At 41.1% G+C, this 22,379-nt stretch overlaps 1 protein-coding gene across 6 annotated transcripts in view; it reads left to right on the top strand.

Moving 5' to 3' along the window:
• PAK1 (p21 (RAC1) activated kinase 1) overlaps positions 1-22,379 on the top strand; it is a 201,874-nt gene that overhangs the window by 133,358 nt on the left and 46,137 nt on the right. For all 6 annotated transcript variants that reach the window (XM_033862198.2, XM_073808390.1, XM_033862199.2 and 3 more), the window contains 6 exons: positions 2,203-2,251; positions 7,374-7,486; positions 13,381-13,498; positions 16,010-16,109; positions 17,147-17,343; positions 20,121-20,258. In XM_033862198.2, coding sequence (XP_033718089.1) covers positions 2,203-2,251; positions 7,374-7,486; positions 13,381-13,498; positions 16,010-16,109; positions 17,147-17,343; positions 20,121-20,258 — 715 coding nt within the window. The remainder of the gene's footprint in view (positions 1-2,202; positions 2,252-7,373; positions 7,487-13,380; positions 13,499-16,009; positions 16,110-17,146; positions 17,344-20,120; positions 20,259-22,379) is intronic.

Genomic DNA, 22,379 nt, shown 5'->3' on the forward strand with positions numbered 1-22,379 from the left:
CTAGTGGATGCCAGAATTCATGTCTCCTGCTCTCTGATTTCTTCTCTGCATCTTGTATACTGCCCTCAATGTACTGAACTCAGCAAATCTTATCTGAATTCCTGTTAGGTGCTAGGCACTGTGAATACAGCTATGAATCAGTCTCTCCCTTCAGAGACCCCATGGCTACAGAAGGAGATAGACAGTCAAACAAAAAATTATAATATACTGTGATAAGTCTTAAAAGTGGCCATTATTTTGAGTAAGAGAAGCCAGATACAAAAGAGCAGATGCTGTATGATTTTATTTATATGGAGTTAAAGAACAGGCAAAACTAATGCTAATATAAGTCAGAATAATCATTGCGTCTGGGAGGGGAGTGTTGATTGGGATGTGGCAAGAGAGAACCTTCAGGGGTGATCGTGATGGTGAACATGTAGGTGTGTACGTATTGAAAAATCATCAAGTTGTGTACTTGAGATTTGTGCAGATTAAGTGAGTTATACCTCTGTATAAAAAAGAAAAATAATAAGATTTCTACAGATATACCCAATTAGCTAAAATTAAAAAGAAACTGAAGAAAAGTGTCTGGCTTGTAGAAAGCTCTCAGTGTTACTTGAGTGAAAGCATTGTTGTTAATGAAGTAATTGAAGCTTTCTGTTTTAGTTTTCTTTTTTATGCATCCAAGAACTTCTGAAATAAGATAAAGTAATGCATAATATACTGATGTTGTATTTGTACAGTATTCTACAGCTTACATCTGTTATTTGCATCTATTGTTTAATTCAATCCTCAAAACAACCCTGGACTTGAGTGCATCTCATTTTTTCCTGGTCTGGTGCTTTTGTGAGTCTGAACCGGTATAAGGTAGTTAACACCTTGAGAAGAAATTGTTTTGCTTGCCTCAGAGTAATCTGGGATGGTATTTCCTTTAGATAATTACATTGAGATATTAAGAATGTAGCAGAAAGGTACACAGACAAGTGTGGGCAAGTCAGGTCCTATCTCTGGACTTCAGTTTCTTCATTTAAGCGAAAGGGGCTGTGGATTCAGGGTCTTTCACCTCCCAAACTGCTGATGTGTGTGTTCAGATGTATAAGGCCCATAAATAGGCACTATCTGCAAAAGTTTTTTTCCTTGCTTACTTGACAGGTGTGTTAGTGCTAAGGGAGGAATGCAATATGTATTAAGCACCTATGCTGATGTTTCCACATTCCATGATTTTTAAACTGTACATGGCACACAAATAAGATAAATTAGTACCATTATAATTTTGCTTGTTTTTTTTTTCCCTTTAAGACCTGAAGGTTTTTTTGACCTGGAATTCATATGTCTAATCATATGTCTATTTGAGGCAGAAACAATCAGGAACTAACCAGTGGGCCTCAATAGCTTCTGAGCCTCTGTAATCATGGAGACACAGTCTCAACATGTCCAGTTCCCTGAGGACTGGGCATATTTGCCCTTAAAGAATGGTATATCTGGTGGGATAGGGGAGAATGGGGACAGGAATATAGACATCAGCTTTATGACAGAAGATGTCTAGAGGTAGGATGATCAGGCAATGGGGAAAAAACTGCCAATGCAAAGCATCCCATCCTTATTTGATTGTCCATATCTTATGATGCCAACTTCCTGACATGTAGCTAGGATCCTAACTAAAGAGCTGTAGTTGGGAAGCTGGTGACCATAATTTCTGTCTTCCAGGCAAACTTACAAGTGACTTTTCCCCCGAATTGACCTGACTTCCCTGGGAAGCATAATCACAGAGCTTGCCTAGAATACATTTTTGCAGTACATAGAATTTTAAGTTTCTTTCAATCGCATCATATAAATCTGACATACTGACATGTAAGGTTACAAATATTGTTGCATATCACTCATCTACAAACACACAGGGTTCATGGTTATAGGCATAAAGTGTGGTTTTTAGTCATTTAGAATGGACATGATTACTTTCCTAGCATTATTCCTAGTATTTCTCTGCCATTCTTCGTCCGTCCCTCCTTTCTTCCCTCACTTCCTGATGGCCACTAGAGCATATATTCTCTTTACTACTACATACTGCCTCTCATGAGAGTGGAGTGGGAGAGGCAATGGGGAGGATTATTTTTGCTGCTATTTTTATTAACACTTGCATTGCCAGATTGTGTGTAGAGCTTCATTTGACAAATGTCACTTCATCTAACACCTGTTTTTTTCCTTCCCCCACCTGTTGTTCAGTGCTTCAGGCACTGTGTACACTGCAATGGATGTGGCCACAGGACAGGAGGTAAGTATCCACCACCAACTACTACTCCTTCAGTTCCACTGTTTCTTTTTTCTTTTTGTTAAGTTTTTGCCCTTCTTAGCTCAATAGGGACACTTCTAGTTTCTCAGTATTGCAGACTAGAACTCCTTAACATGATGAGATTTACAGATTTTGGAAAAAGTCACTGTGCCTACAGTGCAGAGAAGAGATTGGGGGAGATAAGAGTGGAGCAATGAGTCAGGAGGTTACTGTGTAATTCCATGTGAGAGATGATGGTCTGGACTAAGGTGGTAGCATAGTATGAATGGGGAGAAGTGGATGAATTTGAGAGGTACTTAAGTAGATATGACAGAATTTGGTGAATGTGAGGATGGCTCACAAGTGAGTGGTACTAGTCAAGGAGAAAGAACAAAGGAGGAGGTACAGATTTGAGGAAGTTAGATGTTGCCTGAGAGACTTTCTTGTGAAACTGCCTGGTGGACAATTATTTTTACAAGTCTGGTGCTTGGGAGAGAAATCTGATATAGAAGAGATTTAAACATGTGTCTCTTGCCTCCCAATCTAGTGGTCCTTCCATTGCTCTGTGCCCAGGATTCCAGTAGACATTGAAGTCCTCATTTGGAGGCACCTCTTTGTCTCTCACATTTCATAAGCTGGGAAGGCTCTGACCTTATTGCTAAGGCCTGATGACCCAAGCTCTTATCTTCAGCAGAAGAAGCCATGAAGGGAATCTAGAAGGCTTGAAGTTTCTTTGCATTGTACTCTTTGGTTGCAGAGCAGGAATGTTGGAAGGTGGGTTGTATATGGGAGTTGCCTGGGGAAGATCTTAGCTCAAAAGACTAATGGGGCTCAGAGCTTAAGAGAGGCACCTCCTGTTCCAGTGAAAACAGAGTTGGGCTCTTCTGAGGGAGGCTACTAGGACCTGCTTGTATATGTTTGGTGGTTGAAACCCCATGGTGTACTGGAGAAGTCATGGTTAATAGGGACAGCACGTACCTCACTGTGCTCTGGTCAGGCTTTTACAAGTGTCTGAGCCAAATATTGAGGCTCCATCGAGGGTAAGTCAACTTAAAAAAAAAACATTATTATGTTTAAAGATTTATTAATTGTTCTTTGATGTGAGAATCCAATAACCTAGATGTTTACCTTTACTTACTTATAAAACCTTGGGGAAGTCATTTGACCTCCTAAGCCTGAATTTTATTTATTTATAAAATGTGCATGATAACATATACCTTACAAAATGTGAATGAGTTGAGTGAAGTAATGCATGCGAAAATATACCATAAACTAAGAATTACATATATATTAATATTTATTTGTATGTATTTATTTATTCTACAGAATGTTTACTGAACATTTGCTTTATGCTACACTTTGCGCTAAGACCTATGTGAAAGATTCAGGCATTAAAATCATATATGTAAATGTAAGAAACCATACTTTCTGTTGTGTACATATAAAACTCCTATAATGCTGACAGGAACCTGTGATAACATAATGGTAAAGAAGGAAGGATGGTATCATTCTGCTGATTTTAAATATGCTGTATTGGAGGTAGAGATAGAAAAAAGGAGGTTATATTAAATATTAATATTAAAAAGAACCCTATGAGGTAGGTAATATTATTTCCTTTTTACTGATGAGGACTTTGAGACTCGGGTGTTTAGTAACTTTGGCCGGGTTGTGCTAATAGCAGTTAGCAAGGGCTGGGTTAGAATCCTTTGATTCTAAAATTTTAACTTGTGCTTTCTGGGCTGCAAGGCCGCAGCAGAGCTAAAGTTAGGCACCACAGCCCCTGGTCGTGTTTCTGGCCTCTAGGACCTCACAGCCCTTGATGGGAGGCAGGCTGGTGCTGGCCGGTTCCTGGAAGGCCTGGAGGCTCCATGTGTGAGCAGCTGGCCACAGGAAACAAACTTGACTTCACTATGTGCCTGCCTTGTGGTTACAAAACTATGAATGGAAGGGAGTCCATTAGGGTGGCTAATGCAGTGTAGCCAGGAAGGCCTCATTTCCTCCCCCAGGGAGTGTAAATCTTTAGTGGAGCTGGCGAGATGCTCTGTGTTTGTGAGCAAGTGCCTATTGGGAGTTATCCAGCTGAGAAGAGGAGAGCTATTGTCTGTCATATGTAAGAAGATTAGCATATTAGTGCTGGAAATCCTCCAGTTACAGATCCAGCAATTAATTTTCAAGCCCATTTTTTAGAGGGAATGTGTGTAATAGAGTAAACTGGAAGAGGCTTTGAAGTCATATGAACCTGAAAGCATTGATTATGACCTTGGGCAACTTTCTTGTAAGTCTTAGTCTTCATTTTCTTCCCTGAAAATGCAGATAATGATTTTTGCTCGACAGGCTTGTTAGGTTTTACAGAGATAATGTCAGTAGAGCACCTAACACAGCTCTGGCACAGAGCAGGCATTCAATAAACAGTAGTGGTGGGAGGGTGGTTTGTTTTTGCTGTCATTCCTGCTGATAACATTGTCACTCTTGCTGCTCTGTGCCAATTACTCATCAAATGCAGTTATGACAATGATTAGCATTTTCATTGTTGTCTTACTGTATTATTTACATTTCTTATGTATGAGTAACACATTGACCACTGTCTCATTTAGTTCTCAGAACAGTCCTGTGAGGAGGGGATTCAGGGTGGGATTATTATCCTCAGTATTGATAAAGGGACCGAGGCTCAGAGAGCTTGTGACTAGTCAAGGTTAGTAAGTGACAGACCCAGCCCCAGAGCTTAGGCCCCCAGAGTTCAAGTCCAGTTTTTTTTCTGTTATAGGAGTGCTATCTGCTGGCCTGAATAGGAGGAATCTGATTAGGTGAAGGGCATTAGCCTAGCCCACAGTTAGTAGCTATTGAAAAGGATTCCTGGTGTCTTGCCACCCCGTCTGTTATCCACAGGCTGCCTCTTTTCTCCCTTGCTGCTGCAGCAGTGACCTCTGTGAGGTTCACTAGCACTGTCCCATCCTCCAGGATGGCCTGAGGAACTGCAAAGAACCCAGATCTTAGTATGTGTTGTAAGCGCTTACAGTCTTAATGTAATGTGTCTTTAGATCACTGTGTTCCTCTTCAGACATTAGAAAAAGCTAATCATCAGCTGTTATAGCAAGCTGCAGCCAGACCAGAAGCCTAACCTGATAGGAGACTCTACTCCAAAGCAATTTTTTCTCACTTGGGGCAGGGAATGGAGGTGATCAAAATGTTTTAAAAAAATCATTTCTATTCTTACTGATGAACTGGCTCTTGGCAGAAGATTGTTCATACTTGATTGAAGAAATAATAGAATTTGGGTTTTTTCCATAAAAGTTGAATTATTCATCCTCTACACTTCTTGCTGATTCTGGAAAGACTAATTTTAGTTGTTCTGTTAGGTGTTCGTGTTCTTGGCTGTTATTTCTAGAGAATAAACATTTAGGAAATAATTTAAAGTCTACTCCTGTAGGATAGGGCAGCCTATTGCTAATGCTCTTTGTGGTTTAAAAACAAAGTATTTATCAACCCACTCAATTCTGTCTTTTCCTCTTCATTTCTGAAAAGATTTGCTGAGCACCCACTGTGTGTCAGGCCCTGTGCTTGGCACCAGGGATTCTGAGCTTTCAAATGAGCTCTCAAGCTTCTCGAGAGACACACCCTAACTAATCATCACACAATTCAGTATGTGCTGAGTTCCACAAGAGAGGTATAAGTATAATCTTATGGTGCTTTAAAGAAGGCAAAAAGCCTATCTGGTTTGGAGAATGAGGTTTCTTTTGGTCTGATACAAAGTATAAGAAGGTTTGGAACATGTAAAAACAGTGGAGCAAGATGTTCTAAATGGAGAGAAGCTCAGATTGTAGTATATGAAGGAATACAGTGAGAAAGAAGTAAGATAGGGGTCAGATCATAAGGACTTCGAATGTTGGGCCAAGGAGCATCTCTAGGCAAACAGGAGCCATTTCTGCTTTGAACAGGGGAGAGAGTCACCAAATGTGTACTGTGGGGAGGATTAATCTGGCTGTGTGTGCAGGATAAATGGGCGTCACTTTCGAGATTCTAATCCTGACTTTGCTACTGAATAGCTGTGTAGGCAAGTCACATATCCTCTCTGAATCACAATTTCCTTATCTGTCAAAGGGGGTCGATAGTAATATTTAACTCATAACGTGTCTCAGAGGATTAAATGAAATACATTTGAGAATACCCTACATAGTACCCGACACATAAAAAAGGACACAAAAGTGCCTTGGAAACTAACGTGTTCCTTAAATTTGTATTATGTGAAAATTTGTTTATTTCCGTAGACACAAAGCCTATCAATTTCTTTTTCATACATAAACATTAAGGATCCCTTTTTTCTATTCTTTCTTAACCTGGTCAACTCTGATTTATTTTTCCACAACAAGTTCAAAAACTCATCTCCCCTTTATGAAACCTCTGCATTGATAGTGTGAAAGAGTTCTTGGCCCAGTTTTATGCTCCTGTAACACTTCGTAGGAACTTTTGTTATAGCATACCTCTTTTATATTGTGATTTTTAAAAGTATTTTTCTAATATAAGTATTTTATTTAGTAGCAAGTTTGATCTTCACACTTTGGTGCACATGAGAATTGCCTGGAGGGCTTATTAAAGTACAGAGTTTTTGAGGAAAAGGAAGTCCCTATTTACTTGGGCTTGGATTAAGTAGAGATCTAAGAAGGTAGAGAGATGAATGGAAAGATCAGTTTTTAAATTCTTTCACTTCCTCATTTAAATTCTTCATAATTATGTCTTATCCTCATCTCCAGTGACACCAGTACCAATACCAAGTAATAAATGATCCTTATACTCAGCAAGTGAACTTTTCCATTAAATAGAAAGTTTGTGCAAAAAAAAAAAAAAAAAGCAAAACCAAAAAAACAACCCACAGAATTTCTGATTCAGTAGGTTTATGTGGGGACTGAAAATTTTTATTTGTAGCACATTCCTAGATAATGTTGATGTTGCTGGTCTGGGGACCTCACACTGAGTACCACTGGTCTCCGGAGATGAACTGTGATTTCCTCAAGGGCTAAGACCATATCTTACTCATTTCTATCTCCTTAGTGTTTATGTCTGGTACTTAGTAGGTGTTCAGTAAATGCTGAGTGACTCTGGTTGTACATTGAATGTACTCTAATTTCAGGTGGCCATTAAGCAGATGAACCTTCAGCAGCAGCCGAAGAAAGAGCTGATTATTAATGAGATCCTGGTCATGAGGGAAAACAAGAACCCAAATATTGTGAACTACTTGGACAGGTATGGAGTGGTAGTCCTGTCAGAGAGATAGGGCCTTAGGGATGGATGGATGGTGGAGCTCTTAGGGGAGAAGGCAACACCAGCACTCAGAACTACCTCCATTTAAGATTCATCTGTGATGCTTGGCTCTCTGCCAATGACCCTGCATGTTGGTGGACACCTCTGATTGCTGTACAGTATTCTGGGTTAGGCTGAACCCTACCACCCTGTAGCTTCTCACAGCTGGTCCTGATACTGTTTGTTCTACCCCAGGGAATGCCTTCAGCCCATCTGCCTGAGTCAAACATGTAGGTCTTTAAATCATTCTGCATCTCAAATCTTTCCTTATCCTGCTTACCCTGCTGAATAACTTCTAGTTTGTCTGCGTTCTATTAAAATGTGACATTCAGTAGTTTCGTTTGAGATTTCACCATTACGGAGACATTGGGACCCCTCTTTTGTTCTAAACACTACAGAACTTGATTTGATTTTTTTTTTTTTAAGAGTTCTGTTTCATTGTTGACCCCTGGTAAGTTTGTAGTCAATTCAAATCTCTGATCCTTGTTTGTTGGAAGATTTTTAATCACAGTCTCGTGTTCAGTGCTTGTGATTGGTCTGTTTATATTTTCTATTTCTTCCTGGTTCAGTCTTGGAAGGTTGTGCTTTTCTAACAATTTGTTCATTTCTTCCAGGTTGTCCATTTTATTGGCATATAGTTGCTTGTAGTAATCTCTCATGATCCTTTGTATTTCTGCAGTGTCAGTTGTTACTTCTCCTTTTTCATTTCTAATTCTATTGATTTGAGTCTTCTCTCTTTTTTTCTTGCTGAGTCTGGCTAATGGTTTATCAATTTTGTTTATCTTCTCAAAGAACCAGCTTTTAGTTTTATTGATCTTTGCTATTGCTTCCTTCATTTCTTTTTCATTTATTTCTGATCTGATCTTTATGATTTCTTTCCTTCTGCTAAGTTTGGGGGTTTTTTGTTGTTCTTTCTCTAATTGCTTTAGGTGTAAGCTTAGGCTGTTTATTTGAGATGTTTCTTGTTTCTTAAGGTAGGATTGTATTGCTATAAACTTCCCTCGTAGAACTGCTTTTGCTGCCTCCCCTAGGTTTTGGGTCATCGTGTTTTCATTGTCATTTGTTTCCAGGTATTTTTTGATTTCCTCTTTGATTTCTTCAGTGATCTCTTGGTTATTTAGTAGTGTATTGTTTAGCCTCAAAGTGCTTGTATTTTTTACAGATTTTTTTCTGTAATTGATAATCTAGTCTCATAGCGTTGTGGTTGGAAAAGATACTTGATATTATTTCAATTTTCTTAAATTTACAAAGGTTTGATTTGTGACCCAAGATATGATCTATCCTGGAGAATGTTCCATGAGCACTTGAGAAGATCATGTATTCTGTTCTTTTGGAGGGAATGTCCTATAAATATCAATTAAGTCCATCTTGTTTAATGTATCATTTAAATCATGTGTTTCCTTATTTATTTTTATTTTGGATGATCTGTTCATTGGTGAAAGTGCGGTGTTAAAGTCCCCTACTATGATTGTGTTACTGTCAATTTCCCCTTTTATGGCTGTTAGCATTTGCCTTATATATTGAGGTGCCCCTATGTTGGGTGCATAAATATTTACAATTGCTGTGTCTTCTTGGATTGATCCCTTGATCATTATGTAGTGTCCTTTTTTGTCTCTGGTAATAGTCTTCATTTTAAAGTCTATTTTGTATGATATGAGAATTGCTACTCCAACTTTCTTTTGATTTCCATTTGCATGGAATATCTTTTCCCATCTCCTCACTTTCAGTCTGTATATGTCTCTAGGTCTGAAGTCGGTCTCTTGTAGACAGCATATATATGGGTCTTGTTTTTGTATCCGTTCAGCCAGCCTATGTCTTTTGGTTGGACATTAATCCATTTACATTTAAGGTAATTATCGATATGTATGTTCCTATTACCATTTTAATTGTTTTGGGTTTGTTATTGTAGGTCTTTTCCTTCTCTTGTGTTTCCTGCCTAGAGAAGTTCATTTAGCATTTGTTGTAAAGCTGGTTTGGTGGTGCTGGATTCTCTTAGGTTTTACTTGTCTGCAAAGGTTTTAATTTCTCCATCGAATCTGAATGAGATCCTTGCTGGATAGAGTAATCTTGGATGTAGGTTTTTCCCTTTCATCACTTTAAGTATGTCCTGCCACTCCCTTCTGGCTTGCAGAATTTGTGCTGAAAGATCAGCTGTTAACCTTATGGGGATTCTCTTGTCTGTTATTTGTTGTTTTTCCCTTGCTGCTTTTACTATTATTTTTTTTACATTTAATTTTTGATAGTTTGATTAATATGTGTCTTGGCGTGTTTCTCCTTGAATTTATCCTGTATGGGACTCTCTGTGCTTCCTGGACTTGATTGACTATTTCCTTTCCCATATTAGGGAAGTTTTCTATTATAATCTCTTCAAATATTTTCTCAGTCCCTTTCTTTTTCTCTTCTTCTTCTGGAACCCCTATAATTCGAATGTTGGTGTATTTAATGTTGTCCCAGAGGTCTCTGAGACTGTCCTCAATTCTTTTCATTATTTTTTCTTTATTCTTCTCTGTGGTAGTTATTTCCACTATTTTATCTTCCAGGTCACTTATCTGTTCTTCTACCTCAGTTATTCTGCTATTCATTCCTTCTAGAGAATTTTTAATTTCATTTATTGTGTTGTTCATCATTGTTTGTTTGCCCTTTAGTTCTTCTAGGTCCTTGTTAAACGTTTCTTGTATTTTCTCCATTCTGTTTCCAAGATTTTGGATCATCTTTACTATCATTACTCTGAATTCTTTTTCAGGTAGACTGCCTGTTTCCTCTTCATTTGTTTGGTTTTGTGGGCTTTTACCTTGCTCCTTCATCTGCTGTGTGTTTCTCTGTCTTCTCATTTTGCTTAACTTACTGTGTTTGGGGTCTTCTTTTCACAGGCTTCAGGTTCACAGTTCCTGTTGTTTTTGGTGTCTGCCCCCAGTGGGTATGTTTGGTTCAGTGGGTTGTGTAGGCTTCCTGGTGAAAGAGACTGGTGCCTGTGTTCTGGTGCATGAGGCTGGATCTTGTCTTTGTGGTGGGCAGGACCGCATCCATTGGTGTGTTTTGGGGTGTCTGTGACCTTATTGTGATTTTAGGCAGCCTCTCTGCTAATGGGTAGGGTTGTGTACCTGTCTTGCTAGTTGTTTGGGATAGGGTGTCCAGCACTGTAGCTTGCTGGTCGTTGAGTGGAGCTCTTAGCTTTGAGATGGAGATCTCTGGGAGAGCTTTCACTGTTTGTTATTACGTGGAGCTGGGAAGTCTCTGGTGGACCAGTGTCCTGAACTTGGCTCTTCCACCTCAGAGGCATAGGCCTGGCACCTGGCCGGAGCACCAAGACCCTGTCAGCCACACAGCTCAGAAGAAAAGGGAGGAAAAAAAGAAAGAAAGAAAGAAAATAAAGTTATTAAAATAAAAAATGTTTTTAAATTATTAAAAATAAAAAAAATTAAAAGTAATAAAAGAAAGAAAGAAGAGAGAAACCAAACCAAAAAACAAATCCACCAATGACTACAAGTGCTAAAAACTATACTAAAACAAAACAAAACAAAAAAACGGACAGACAGAACCCTAGGACAAATGGTAAAAGCAAAGCTATACAGACAAAATCACACAAAGAAGCATACGCATACACACTCACAAAAAGAGAAAAAGGAAAAAAAATACGTATATATATAAAAAAAAAGAGGAAGGGAGCAACCAAATCAATAAACAAATCTACCAATGATAATAAACTGTAAATACAAACTAAGATAAACATGAGACCAAACACAAATTAGATGTAGAAAGCAAACCCCAAGTCTACAGTCGCTCCCAAAGTCCACCACCTCAATTTTGGAATGATTCATTGTCTATTCAGGTATTCCAGAGACGCAGGGTACATCAAGCTGATTGTGGAGATTTAATCTGCTGCTCCTGAGGCTGCTGGGAGAGATTTTGCTTCCTCTTCTTTGGTCACACAACTCCCGGGTTCAGTTTTGGATTTGGCCCCACCTCTGCATGTAGGTCACCTGAGGGCATCTGTTCCCACCCAGACAGGACAGGCATAAAGTAGCAGCTGATTAGGGGGCTCTGGCTCACTCAGGCCGGGGCGGGGGGGTGGGCGGGTTGTGGGGGGGAGGGAGGGGTACAGGATGCAGGGCTAGCCTGCGGTGGCAGAGGCCAGCATGACGTTGCCACAGCCTGAGGCACGCCGTATGTTCTCCCAGGGAAGTTGTCCCTGGATCACGCCAGCCTGGCGGTGGTGGGCTGCATAGTCTCCCGGGAGGGGAGGTGTAGATAGTGACGTGTGCTCGCACACAGGCTTCTTGGTGGCTGCAGCACCAGCCTTAGCGTTTCATGCCTGTGTCTGGTGTCTGCACTGATAAGTGTGGCTTGCACCCGTCTCTGGAGCTCATTTATGCTGTGCTCTGAATCCCTTCTCGCACACCCGAAACAATGGTCTCTTGCCTCTTAGGCAGGTCTAGACTTTTTCCTGGACTCCCTCCCAGCTAGCTGTGGCGTACTAGCCCCGTCAGGCTGTGTTCACACAGCCAACCCCAGTCTTCTCCCTGGGCTCTGACCCCCGAAGCCCAAGCCTCAGCTCCCAGCCCCCATCCATCCCGGTGGGTGAGCAGACAAGCCTCTCGGGCTGGTGAGTGCTGGTCGACACTGATCCTCTGCGCAGGAATCTCTCCGCTTTGCCCTCTGCACCCCTGTTGCTGTGCTCTCCTCTGTGGCTCCGAAGCTTCCCCCCCCAACCCCCGTCTCCACCAGTGAAGGGGCTTCCTAGTGTATGGAAACTTTTCCTCCTTCACAGGTCCCTCCCAGAGGTGCAGGTCCCATCCCTATTCTTTTGTCTCTGTTTTTTCTTTTTTCTTTTGCCTACCCAGGTACGTGGGGAGTTTCTTGCCTTTTGGGAAGTCTGAGGTCTTCTGCCAGCATTCAGTAGGTGTTCTGTAGGAGTTGTTCCACATGTAGATGTATTTCTAATGTATTTGTGGGGAGGAAGGTGATCTCCACGTCTTACTCCTCCACCATCTTGGAGGTCTCTCCTAGGTGACGTTTTTGTTTATCACATAATAGAGCTGAGTGATCCAGTCCCTGAGTGAGACTATCAGTTTTAACTCATGTTAGCCCCATAATCTCTCTAGGGATACAGTACTAACTGGGAACCCCTGGCTTCCAGAAGCAGCTTTGGTTTTGCAGCCTTTACTGAATTTATTCCATTCTTAGAATCAGAGACATTCAAAATGGAGATCATTGTCAGCATAATGGCTATGGGTATAAAATTCTACAGCTTTTCAATGGCTCTTATAGTCAATACTTCATTTTACATTTACAATTATCTTTTATTTCACTCATTGAATTATTCGGTAAATATTGACATCTACTGTGCCACACTTTCCGGGAATGGAATCTTGAACAAGACCCAGTATGGGTCTTATGGATCTCAAATCTAATAGAATTCTAAAGGAGGTTTAGTGACTTTCCCTAATATTGGTAAGATGGACTCCAAATCCCATCTTTGTCAAATGTTTGGATGCTCTCTCCTTTCATGCAGAGAGGTGTGGGAATCATCCTGATTTTAGGAAGTACTACTTTGTGTTGTGATGAAATAAGTTTATATCTTCAACCTAGTGATTGTAGTTCTGTCTTTTGGGGCTTCACAGAACAGTGTGCTTTGATTTCCCCAGGCAATTCCTTAAGAGATGTCAAGTCAGTGATCCTGTCCCACAGATTCTGCTTTTCCTTAGAAAAAAGAACCCTGGACTCTTCCAGAACTGAGGGAAATGCAGAGTCACTCTGGTATATGCTTATCCTTTGAAAGCCACTGCTATGGTCCAGTGTACTCTATTCCTTCTCACCCGTTATCTTTACTCCTACAGTTACCTCGTGGGAGATGAGCTATGGGTTGTCATGGAATATTTGGCTGGAGGTTCTTTGACAGACGTGGTAACAGAAACCTGCATGGATGAAGGCCAGATTGCAGCTGTGTGCCGTGAGGTAAGGCAAGTGGCCAACCAGACTTGAGCAGGACATGGTCTCCATGTCCATATATCTCAAAGTTCTGCATCTGAAGGAATCTCAGCCTGGGCACTGTAGAGGTGGGAGAAATTAGTTGCACTCTCTCCCATCATCCTCTTTTTATACCTGTTTTTAAAGATTACTATATTCTGAAAGTTAGAAAGTTCCAAAATATATATATATACACACATATGTATATATATGCATAATCACGCATAATTTCAACCTCTTAAAAATAACTGCTATGAACACTTATTTTCCTTTACCTCTTTTATATGGGTATATGTTTTAATCATATTTTTATTCTGCTTTCCTGCTTTATTCATGTGCTATGAAGGAAATAAAGTAGAATAAAAAGATAGTGACAGGGCTTCCCTGGTGGCGCAGTGGTTGAGAGTCCACCTGCCGATGCAGGGGACGCGGGTTCGTGCCCCGGTCCAGGAAGATCCCACATGCCGCGGAGCAGCTAGGCCCGTGAGCCATGGCCGCTGAGCCTGCGGGTCCGGAGCCTGTGCTCCGCAACGGGAGAGGCCACAACAGTGAGAGGCCCACGTACTGGCTGTTATGGATGATGCCGTGAACATTCACATACAAGTTGTTGGTTGGATGTATGTTTTCATTTCTCTTGGGTATATGCCTAGGAGTGAAAATTCTGGTCATACAGTAACTCTATGTTTAATATTTTAAGGACTGGCCAAAACGCTTTCCACAGTGGCTGTACCATTTTATATTCCCACCAGCAATGCATGAGGGTTCCAATTTCTTGAAATCATCCTTTTTGTTTATATATTTTTTAAATTAATTAAGTTTTGGCTGCGTTGGGTCTTCGTTGCTGCGTGTGGGCTTTCTCTAGTTGCGGCAAGCGGGGGCTACTCTTTGTTGTGGTGCACGGTCTTCTCATTGCAGTGGCTTCTCTTGTTGTGGAGCACGGGCTCTAGGTGAGTGGGCTTCAGTAGTTGTGGCTCCCGGGCTCTAGAGCACAGGCTCAGTAGTTGTGGCGCACAGGCTTGGTTGCTCCGTGGCATCTGGGATCTTCCTGGAGGAGGGACTGAACCCATGTCCCCTGCATTGGCAGGCGGATTTTTTTTTTTTTTTGCGGTACGCGGGCCTCTCACTGTTGTGGCCTCTCCCATTGCGGAGCACAGGCTCCGGACGTGCAGGCTCAGCGGCCATGGCTCACGGGCCCAGCCACTCCGCAGCATGTGGGATCTTCCCGGACCGGGGCACGAACCCGCGTCCCCTGCATCGGCAGGCGGACTCAACCACTGCACCATCAGGGAAGCCCCAGCAGGCGGATTCTTAACCACTGCGCCACCAGGGAAGTCCCTGTTCATAATTTTTTACATCCAGAGGCCAAAGTCTCTAGCCTCCTTAGGAAAGCAAGTCATACTTTTCCAGGGAAAAGCCGCTTCTGAATATTGGTTTGTTTTTAATTTAGCCATTGATATGTTCTTAGAAAGTGAAGTATTAAGTTGAGAATATTTAAATAGTATCTTCTAACTGGTTTGCATTTTTAGTGTTTTTTAATCAGTGGAAGCCCCTAAAATTTTAGCTTTCGGTTATGAACTTAAACTAGTAGATTTAGTAGTAACTCTGAGAGTATCTTTTCTGATCCCCACATTTTACAAATGGGGGATAGCCAGTAGCCCAGAGGGAGTAAGAGATTTGTCTAGAATAATATTGTTGGTCAGAACCATGCATTTTCATTGTTCCATTCAGTCTCTATGTTACTTATTCTGCTTGCTAAGTCTGGGTATTTTCCAAGGTTCTTTTCTTTCTCCTCTATCTCCTATAGCATTTGCCAGTTCCAACCATTACCATAACTTAAAAAGAAAAAAAAAATCACCTCTTCACGAATGACTTGTAAACATTTATTTCAAGTCCAGCCTCTCCACAGAACTCAAGATTCACATCTGCAGTGGCCTACGGACGTTAGTCTGCAACTCTTTATAGGAATATAAAAACCAGCATACCCCAAACAGTACAAATTTATCTCCTCACCAAAATAAGATTATCCTCCTAAGTTCACTGCTTCTAATATCATTTCCGTTTGTCTAGTTTCCCAAATGTAACTCTCACTTTCCTCCAGTTTTTTCATTACAAAATCCCTTCCATTCTTCCTCAGTATTTATTTATTTTTTGTTGCCTCGGGTTCTTTGTCAAGGTGCTGATGTTCTGTAAACAACTCTAAAATACTTTGGAGGAACTCCTGTAGTTAAAGAAAACTATTGTAAGCTGTGTTATAATACGGTATGGTCAAGTATATTATAAGAAAGATATAAGGCAGCACGGAATGTTAAAAGAATGCTTAGCTAGGAGACAGGAGACTAGGTTCCAGACCTGCCTCTTCCGCTTATTTGGAGTAAGTCCTTTTACTCACTGGGGCCTCACTTTTGTTATCATCAAATGAGCAGGTTGGATTAGCGATATTCTGTAAGTCTTCATATTATATGTCCTTTCTTTCTCCCTCTGCCCACACCGCTTCAATAGTGCCTGCAGGCTTTGGAGTTTCTGCATTCGAGCCAAGTTATTCATAGAGACATCAAGAGTGACAACATCCTGTTGGGAATGGATGGCTCCGTCAAGCTAAGTGAGTAGGAGTGGTAATACTTCTCTTCCCTGCGGGACCGTCTCCTCTGGGATGATAATCATATAAGAGTAGCTATAAGACTCACCAGAGAATCTGTATTTCCTTGGATATGCGGACACTTTATATTACTCAGCACTATATAGGATGACATTTCTTTTTTTTTCCCCACTCATTTATACATTCAGCCAAAAAACTTTACTGAATGCCCACTATGTGCTAGGACCCGTGATGGGCGCTGAGGATACTTCTGCCTGTATTTAAGTAGTTCCCAATCAAGTATGGGGAACACAAAATACATAATTAGAAGAAAGAGTTTAGTGTAACTTCTTTCATTCAGTCATTCATTCAGCAAACTTTTATTAAATGTCTGTTGTATGCTGGGCCCTCTGGGAATGAAAAAAATGAGTAAGAAGACAGTCCTTCTTATTGAAGGCCTCATAATTAAATAAACATATAATTGCAATATAATGGGAATGAACTGCAGGCAGAACATTTTGTTCGAATGTGTAAGGACCAATAGTCCAGACAAACAGGTTGTGTCACAGGTGGATGGGCTGCTTATGGGAGGACTGTTAGCAGTCTCTGTCCTGGGGCACAGGGTGAGGAACTTATTAAAGCAGGGCCATGCCTAGTTGTAGGTGATTAGGGTTTAAGTCCAGGACTCATGCCCAGGAAATAAAGCAAGGACCTAGTTACCAGATACTGGTGTATGGGAATGATTTTCAAGAAGAAAGCAGTACTGGGGCAAGTAATCAAGGTCAATGGGGGTGGCTTGGACTTTAATGCCTAGCGCTTCTGGTTTGAGGAGGGGTAAGGAAGCCAGAGATGATATTTGTTATGTTCCTCCTTCAGGGTTGAACAGGAGACAGACTAAGAGCTGAAGGTGGCAGTTAAGTGATTCTGGCTTTGGAGAGACAAGGGATGCAGTGGCTAGGATGCAGGCAGAGCTTGATACCTAGGGGTAGGCACAGAGTCAATATTTACAGAAGGCATACCCTACATATAAATCCTTTCTGTCTTGTCCTTTCTTTTTCTAGCTGACTTTGGATTCTGTGCCCAGATCACCCCAGAGCAGAGCAAACGGAGCACCATGGTGGGAACACCGTACTGGATGGCACCAGAGGTTGTGACACGGAAGGCCTATGGGCCTAAGGTTGACATTTGGTCCCTGGGCATCATGGCCATCGAAATGATTGAAGGGGAGCCCCCATACCTTAATGAAAATCCTCTGAGAGTGAGTGTTACTAGGCCCATATCAAGATGTTTGGGCTGTTGGATTTCTCTTTTCTGGATAAAAACTAGGCACTGTTGAATTTAAAGTATAAATGCTTAAAGAAAAGGTATATTAGCAGTCACTCATTCATTTATTCAATGATTATTTGAGTTCTTATCATGGGCAAGAAACTGTTCTACTGATGATAAATTAATATATAGTAACAGAAGATAAGAGCTGTGAAAAAAAGCAGAGTAAGTGGCTTAAGAGAGTAAGGGGGGAAGGAGGGAGAAGTGTGCTATTTTATTCTAGGTAGAGAATGAAGTCTTCTCTTATAAGTTATTTGAGGAGAAATCTGAAGAAAATAAAGTAGTGAGCCATGAGATTAATCTGACGTAAGAGTTTTCCAGGTGTCAAGTATATAAAGAACTTGTTCTGAGAACGTGCTTGATACATCCTAGGGAAAACCAAGGAGGCCAGTGTCCCTGAAGTGAGTGAACAGAGTGGACAAGGTTCTGTGTTAATTTGAAATGTTTATTAAACGTCCAAGTGGAAATACTGAGTAGAATTGGGCATAAGAGTTCAGAGTTCAAGGGTGAGAGGTCAGTACTCTAAATATAAATTTATTAGTAGGTATTATATAGTTGGTTTATTTAAAAATCAGAGCTAGTTGATAATGAGATCACTCACCTAGGGAGTGAGGGGAGAGTACTGAGACCTGGGATACTGTCATGTTTACAGGTTAGAGGAGCTAGCAAAGTGGCCAATGAGTAGCCTTCCAGGTAGGAGAACTGAGAGAAGTGTCCTGGAGGCCAAGAGGACAAAGTGTTTCGAGAAGGAGGATGGATCACTGTGTCAAACCTGACTGATAGGTTGCATTTAAGATAACGCTAAGAAATGATCATTAGATTTGCCAGTGTGAAGGTTATTGATGACTTTGACAATCAGTTTCACTGGAGTGATAGGAATGAAAGCCTAATTAGAGTAAATTCACCAGAGTGGGCAAAGTTGAGATGGCATGTGTAAGCAGTTAGTTTTTACTTTTCATTGTTGTTTTCTTTTAAAGGAGTTTTGCTTTAAGGTAAGGAGTTTTGTTAAGGTAACAGTGGAGCAATATATTAAAGTGGAGTCGAGGGAGGGTTTGTTTGTTTGTTTGTTTGTTTATGGCTGTGTTGTGTCTTCGTTGCTGCACGGGGGCTTTCTCTAGTTGCAATGAGCAGGAGCTACTCTTTGTTGTGGTGCATGGGCTTCTCATTGTGGTGGCTTCACTTGTTGCGAAGCACAGGCTCTAGGTGCGCAGCCTTTAGTAGTTGTGGCATGCGGGCTCAGTAGTTGTGGCTCACGGGCTCTAGAGTGCAGGCTCAGTAGTTGTGGGGCACGGGGTTAGTTGCTCCGCAGCATGTGGGATCTTCCCGGACCAGGGCTCAAACCTGTCTACCCTGCATTGGCAGGTGGATTCTTAACCACCGTGCTACCAGGGAGGTCCCTTTTTTTTTTTTTAAGATATTATTATAGCATGTTTTTGTGCAGATGGGGCTGATCTAGTGGAGAGGAAAATGGTCATGTTCAAGAGAGAAGTGACATCTGTAGGAGTGATGTCCTTAAGTAGATGAAGGGGGTTGGATCAAGTACTGAAGTAAAGAGCATTAGATTAGAATATGCCCAATTTATCCGTTGTAATAGGAGAGGGAAAGCAGGGTATGTGAATACAGATGCAAGTAGGTTGGTAATTTTGATCATGCGCAAAGGTGAGAGTTATTTTTATTGCTTTCATTTTGTTGTTTATTCCAACCTCCCATTCAGTGCAGGAATTCCCTGTGCATTGTCACTGATAGGTGGTCATCTAATCTTAGTTGGATAGCTCTGATTATTGAAAAGTGCTTTAGTGTACCAAAGTAAAACTACCTTCGTAGTTTCTACCCTCGGCCCCCAGTTTTGCCCGGTGGATCCACATGCCACTCATCTTCTTCCACCTTAGAGCGGCCTTGAAAATGATATCAGTAGGGCGTGACAGAACTAAGACTGGGAGTAGAGTCAGAGGACATGAACTTGTGTAACCAGCATGATTCCAGGCATATCTCTCTATGTTTCTGGGCTTTATCTGTGAAATAGGGATGATAATTCTTGCCCTGCCTATTACCCAGAGTTATTGTGGTCATTAAATGAGACAGTATTTGTGTAAACACTTTATGAATTAAAGTGCTGAGTGCTTTAAAAGGTTTAGTTTGACTGTTTTTCTTTACCTTTCCCAGGAGATACTTCATGTTAGGGGACCAGGATGGCAACAGTGAAACAGGTTGCTCCTTTACAGAACGCTTCCTTTATACATATTTCTGTCCTGCTAGAAGAGATGAGTTTTTAGATGACTGAAGTGATGGCACCAGGAATAATTTCCTTCAGCAAGTGGGCAGGTGTTTAAATCATCAGGCTAAATGAATAATAAACCATTTAGATCTATAATCAAGGATAATAATAAACCCTTGGGTCAGTAACACTTCATAAGCTTACAGAGTGCTTTTAATATACTATCTTGTTTTATTTTTCAGACATGTGAGGTAGGCACTATTATCATCCCTGTTTTACAGATGAAGAAGTTGGAAGTTCACTGGCTTGCACCTGGTTACATGGCCTTTAAATGTTAAACCTGACCCTTAACTCATATTCTTTCCAGTATACCAAAGCTGCCTCTTTGTGTTCTGAAGGCAGAAAGCAGCTGACCATATTTCTAGAGGGCCTGTCTGGGGACCAAGAGAGAACCTCAGTTGGAGCCCAAGGCAATTCTCTGTTTGTATTGCCAGGCCTTGTACCTCATCGCCACCAATGGGACCCCGGAGCTTCAGAACCCAGAGAAGCTGTCAGCTATCTTCCGAGACTTTCTGAACCGCTGTCTTGAAATGGATGTGGAGAAGAGAGGTTCAGCTAAAGAGCTGTTGCAGGTAACTGTCCCTATGCAGGGAAGCACCTAATTCGAGAAATCACTAAACCAAGGCTTTTTTTGCTTCATTTTTGTCTGTGAGGTACTGGCTGTTATAGAACTAAGCTTCTGTCCTAGCGCATCCCATGCTCAATTTGTATTCCTAGTTCCCTCATCTTTATCCTTGGGCCTTTGCTCATGTTACTCCCTTAGGCTCTTCTTCAGCCTATTAAAACTCTGTACATTCTCCTAGGCTGCATCTTATAGAGTTACTTTCTGAGCTCCTGTTGAGCTTTGCTTGTGTCTTCCTCTGGTGCCTGTTTTGTTCTGCCTGAATTAGTCTGGCAGAGTTTGAGTGAGTCTTAATGAGAAGAAACTCTTTGATGTTCAAATCTTATACAAGTTATATTTTACTGGGGTAAGCTCAAAAGATAGATTTTCAGTGTATCAGAGCACATTAGTTTAGAGGATAGTTAGTGCAGCTTTTCAAGTCTTCCCAGTTTCTTCATTGGAAACCCTCTCAGTTGGTGGGGATGATAGTCTGCTTGTTTGTTTGTTTGTTTGTTTATTTATAAAATTTTTGGCTGCACCATGCAGCACGCAGGATCTTAGTTCCCTGACCAGGGATCGAACCCACGCCCCCTGCAGTGGAAGTGCAGAGTCTTAACCACTGGACTGCCAGGGAAGTCCCATATAGTCTGCGTGTTTGGAGTAAGATCCTGCCAGGCTGTGGGGAACCTGGAGCTGGGGGTTTACTAAGGCTATTATACTCCACCAGCTTAATCCTGAAATTACAGCATAATTATTTCATATGGTTGTAAAAACTGCTTTTAGCTGACCACATTATTTGTATTTAACATTTATGTCTCGGGTACAATTTCTCATTCCTAGTGTTATTTTACTACAGTGCCAACTGGTGCTTTAATAAGTATCACATGCAACTTAATGACAATGATTAATTTGTAGGCTTTCATAGTCAGTTACTTTTGTATTTTGAGGACGAAGAGCAACTGGTCAGGGCAGGGCAGGACCTACCATACTGTACCACATTGAAGTTAGTTATGAACAATTCTGTCTTTCTTACTAGATTATAACTTCTATCTTATTAATCTCTTGTCTCCTCTTATACCTGAGACCTGACTCAAAATAGGTATTCAGTGGGAGAAAACATTTGCGAGTGATATGACTGATAAAGGGTTAATATCCAAACTATATAAACAGCTCATACAACTCAGCAAAAAACCCCCAAAACAACCCAGTTAAAAAATGGGCAGAAGACCTGAATAGACATTTCTCCAAAGAGGAAATGCAGATGGTCAACAGGCACATGAAAAGATGCTCAACATCACTAAGCATCAGGGAAATGCAAATCAAAACCACAATGAGATATCACCTCGTATCTGTCAGAATGGCCATCATCAAAAAGAACACAAATAATAAATGCTGGAGAGGGTATGGAGAAAAGGGAACCCTCCTACATTCTTGGTGGGAATGTAAATTGGTGCAGCCAATATGGAAAACAGTATGGAAGTTTCTTAAAAAACTCAAAATAGAACTACCATATGACCCAGTGGTTCCACTCCTGGGTATATATATGAAAGAAACAAAAGCACTAATTTGACAAGATACATGCAGCCCAATATTCATAGCAGCATTATTTACAATTGCCAAGATATGGAAGCAACCTAAGTGTCCATCAACAGATGCATGGATAAAGAATATTCCATACAGTGGAATACTACTCAACCATAAAAAGAATGAAATCTTGCCATTTATAACAACATGGATGGATTTGGAGGATACTATGCTAAGTGAAGTAAGTCAGAGAAAAATACCGTATGCTAACACATATATACAGAATCTAAGAAAAAAATGGTTCTGAAGAACCTAGGGGCAGGACAGGAATAAAGATGCAGACAGAGAATGGACTTGAGGACACAGGGAGGGGGAAGGGTAAGCTGGGACGAAGTGAGAGAGTAGCATGGACTTATGTACACTACCAAATATAAAATAGATAGCTAGTGGGAAGCAGCTGCGTCGCACAGGGAGATCAGCTCAGTGCTTTGTGTCCACCTAGAGGGGTGGCATAGGGAGGGTGGGAGGCAGACGCAAGAGGGAGGGGATATGGGGATATATGTATATG

Source organism: Tursiops truncatus, chromosome 8 (assembly GCF_011762595.2).
Source record: "Tursiops truncatus isolate mTurTru1 chromosome 8, mTurTru1.mat.Y, whole genome shotgun sequence".
Taxonomy (NCBI): domain Eukaryota; kingdom Metazoa; phylum Chordata; class Mammalia; order Artiodactyla; family Delphinidae; genus Tursiops; species Tursiops truncatus.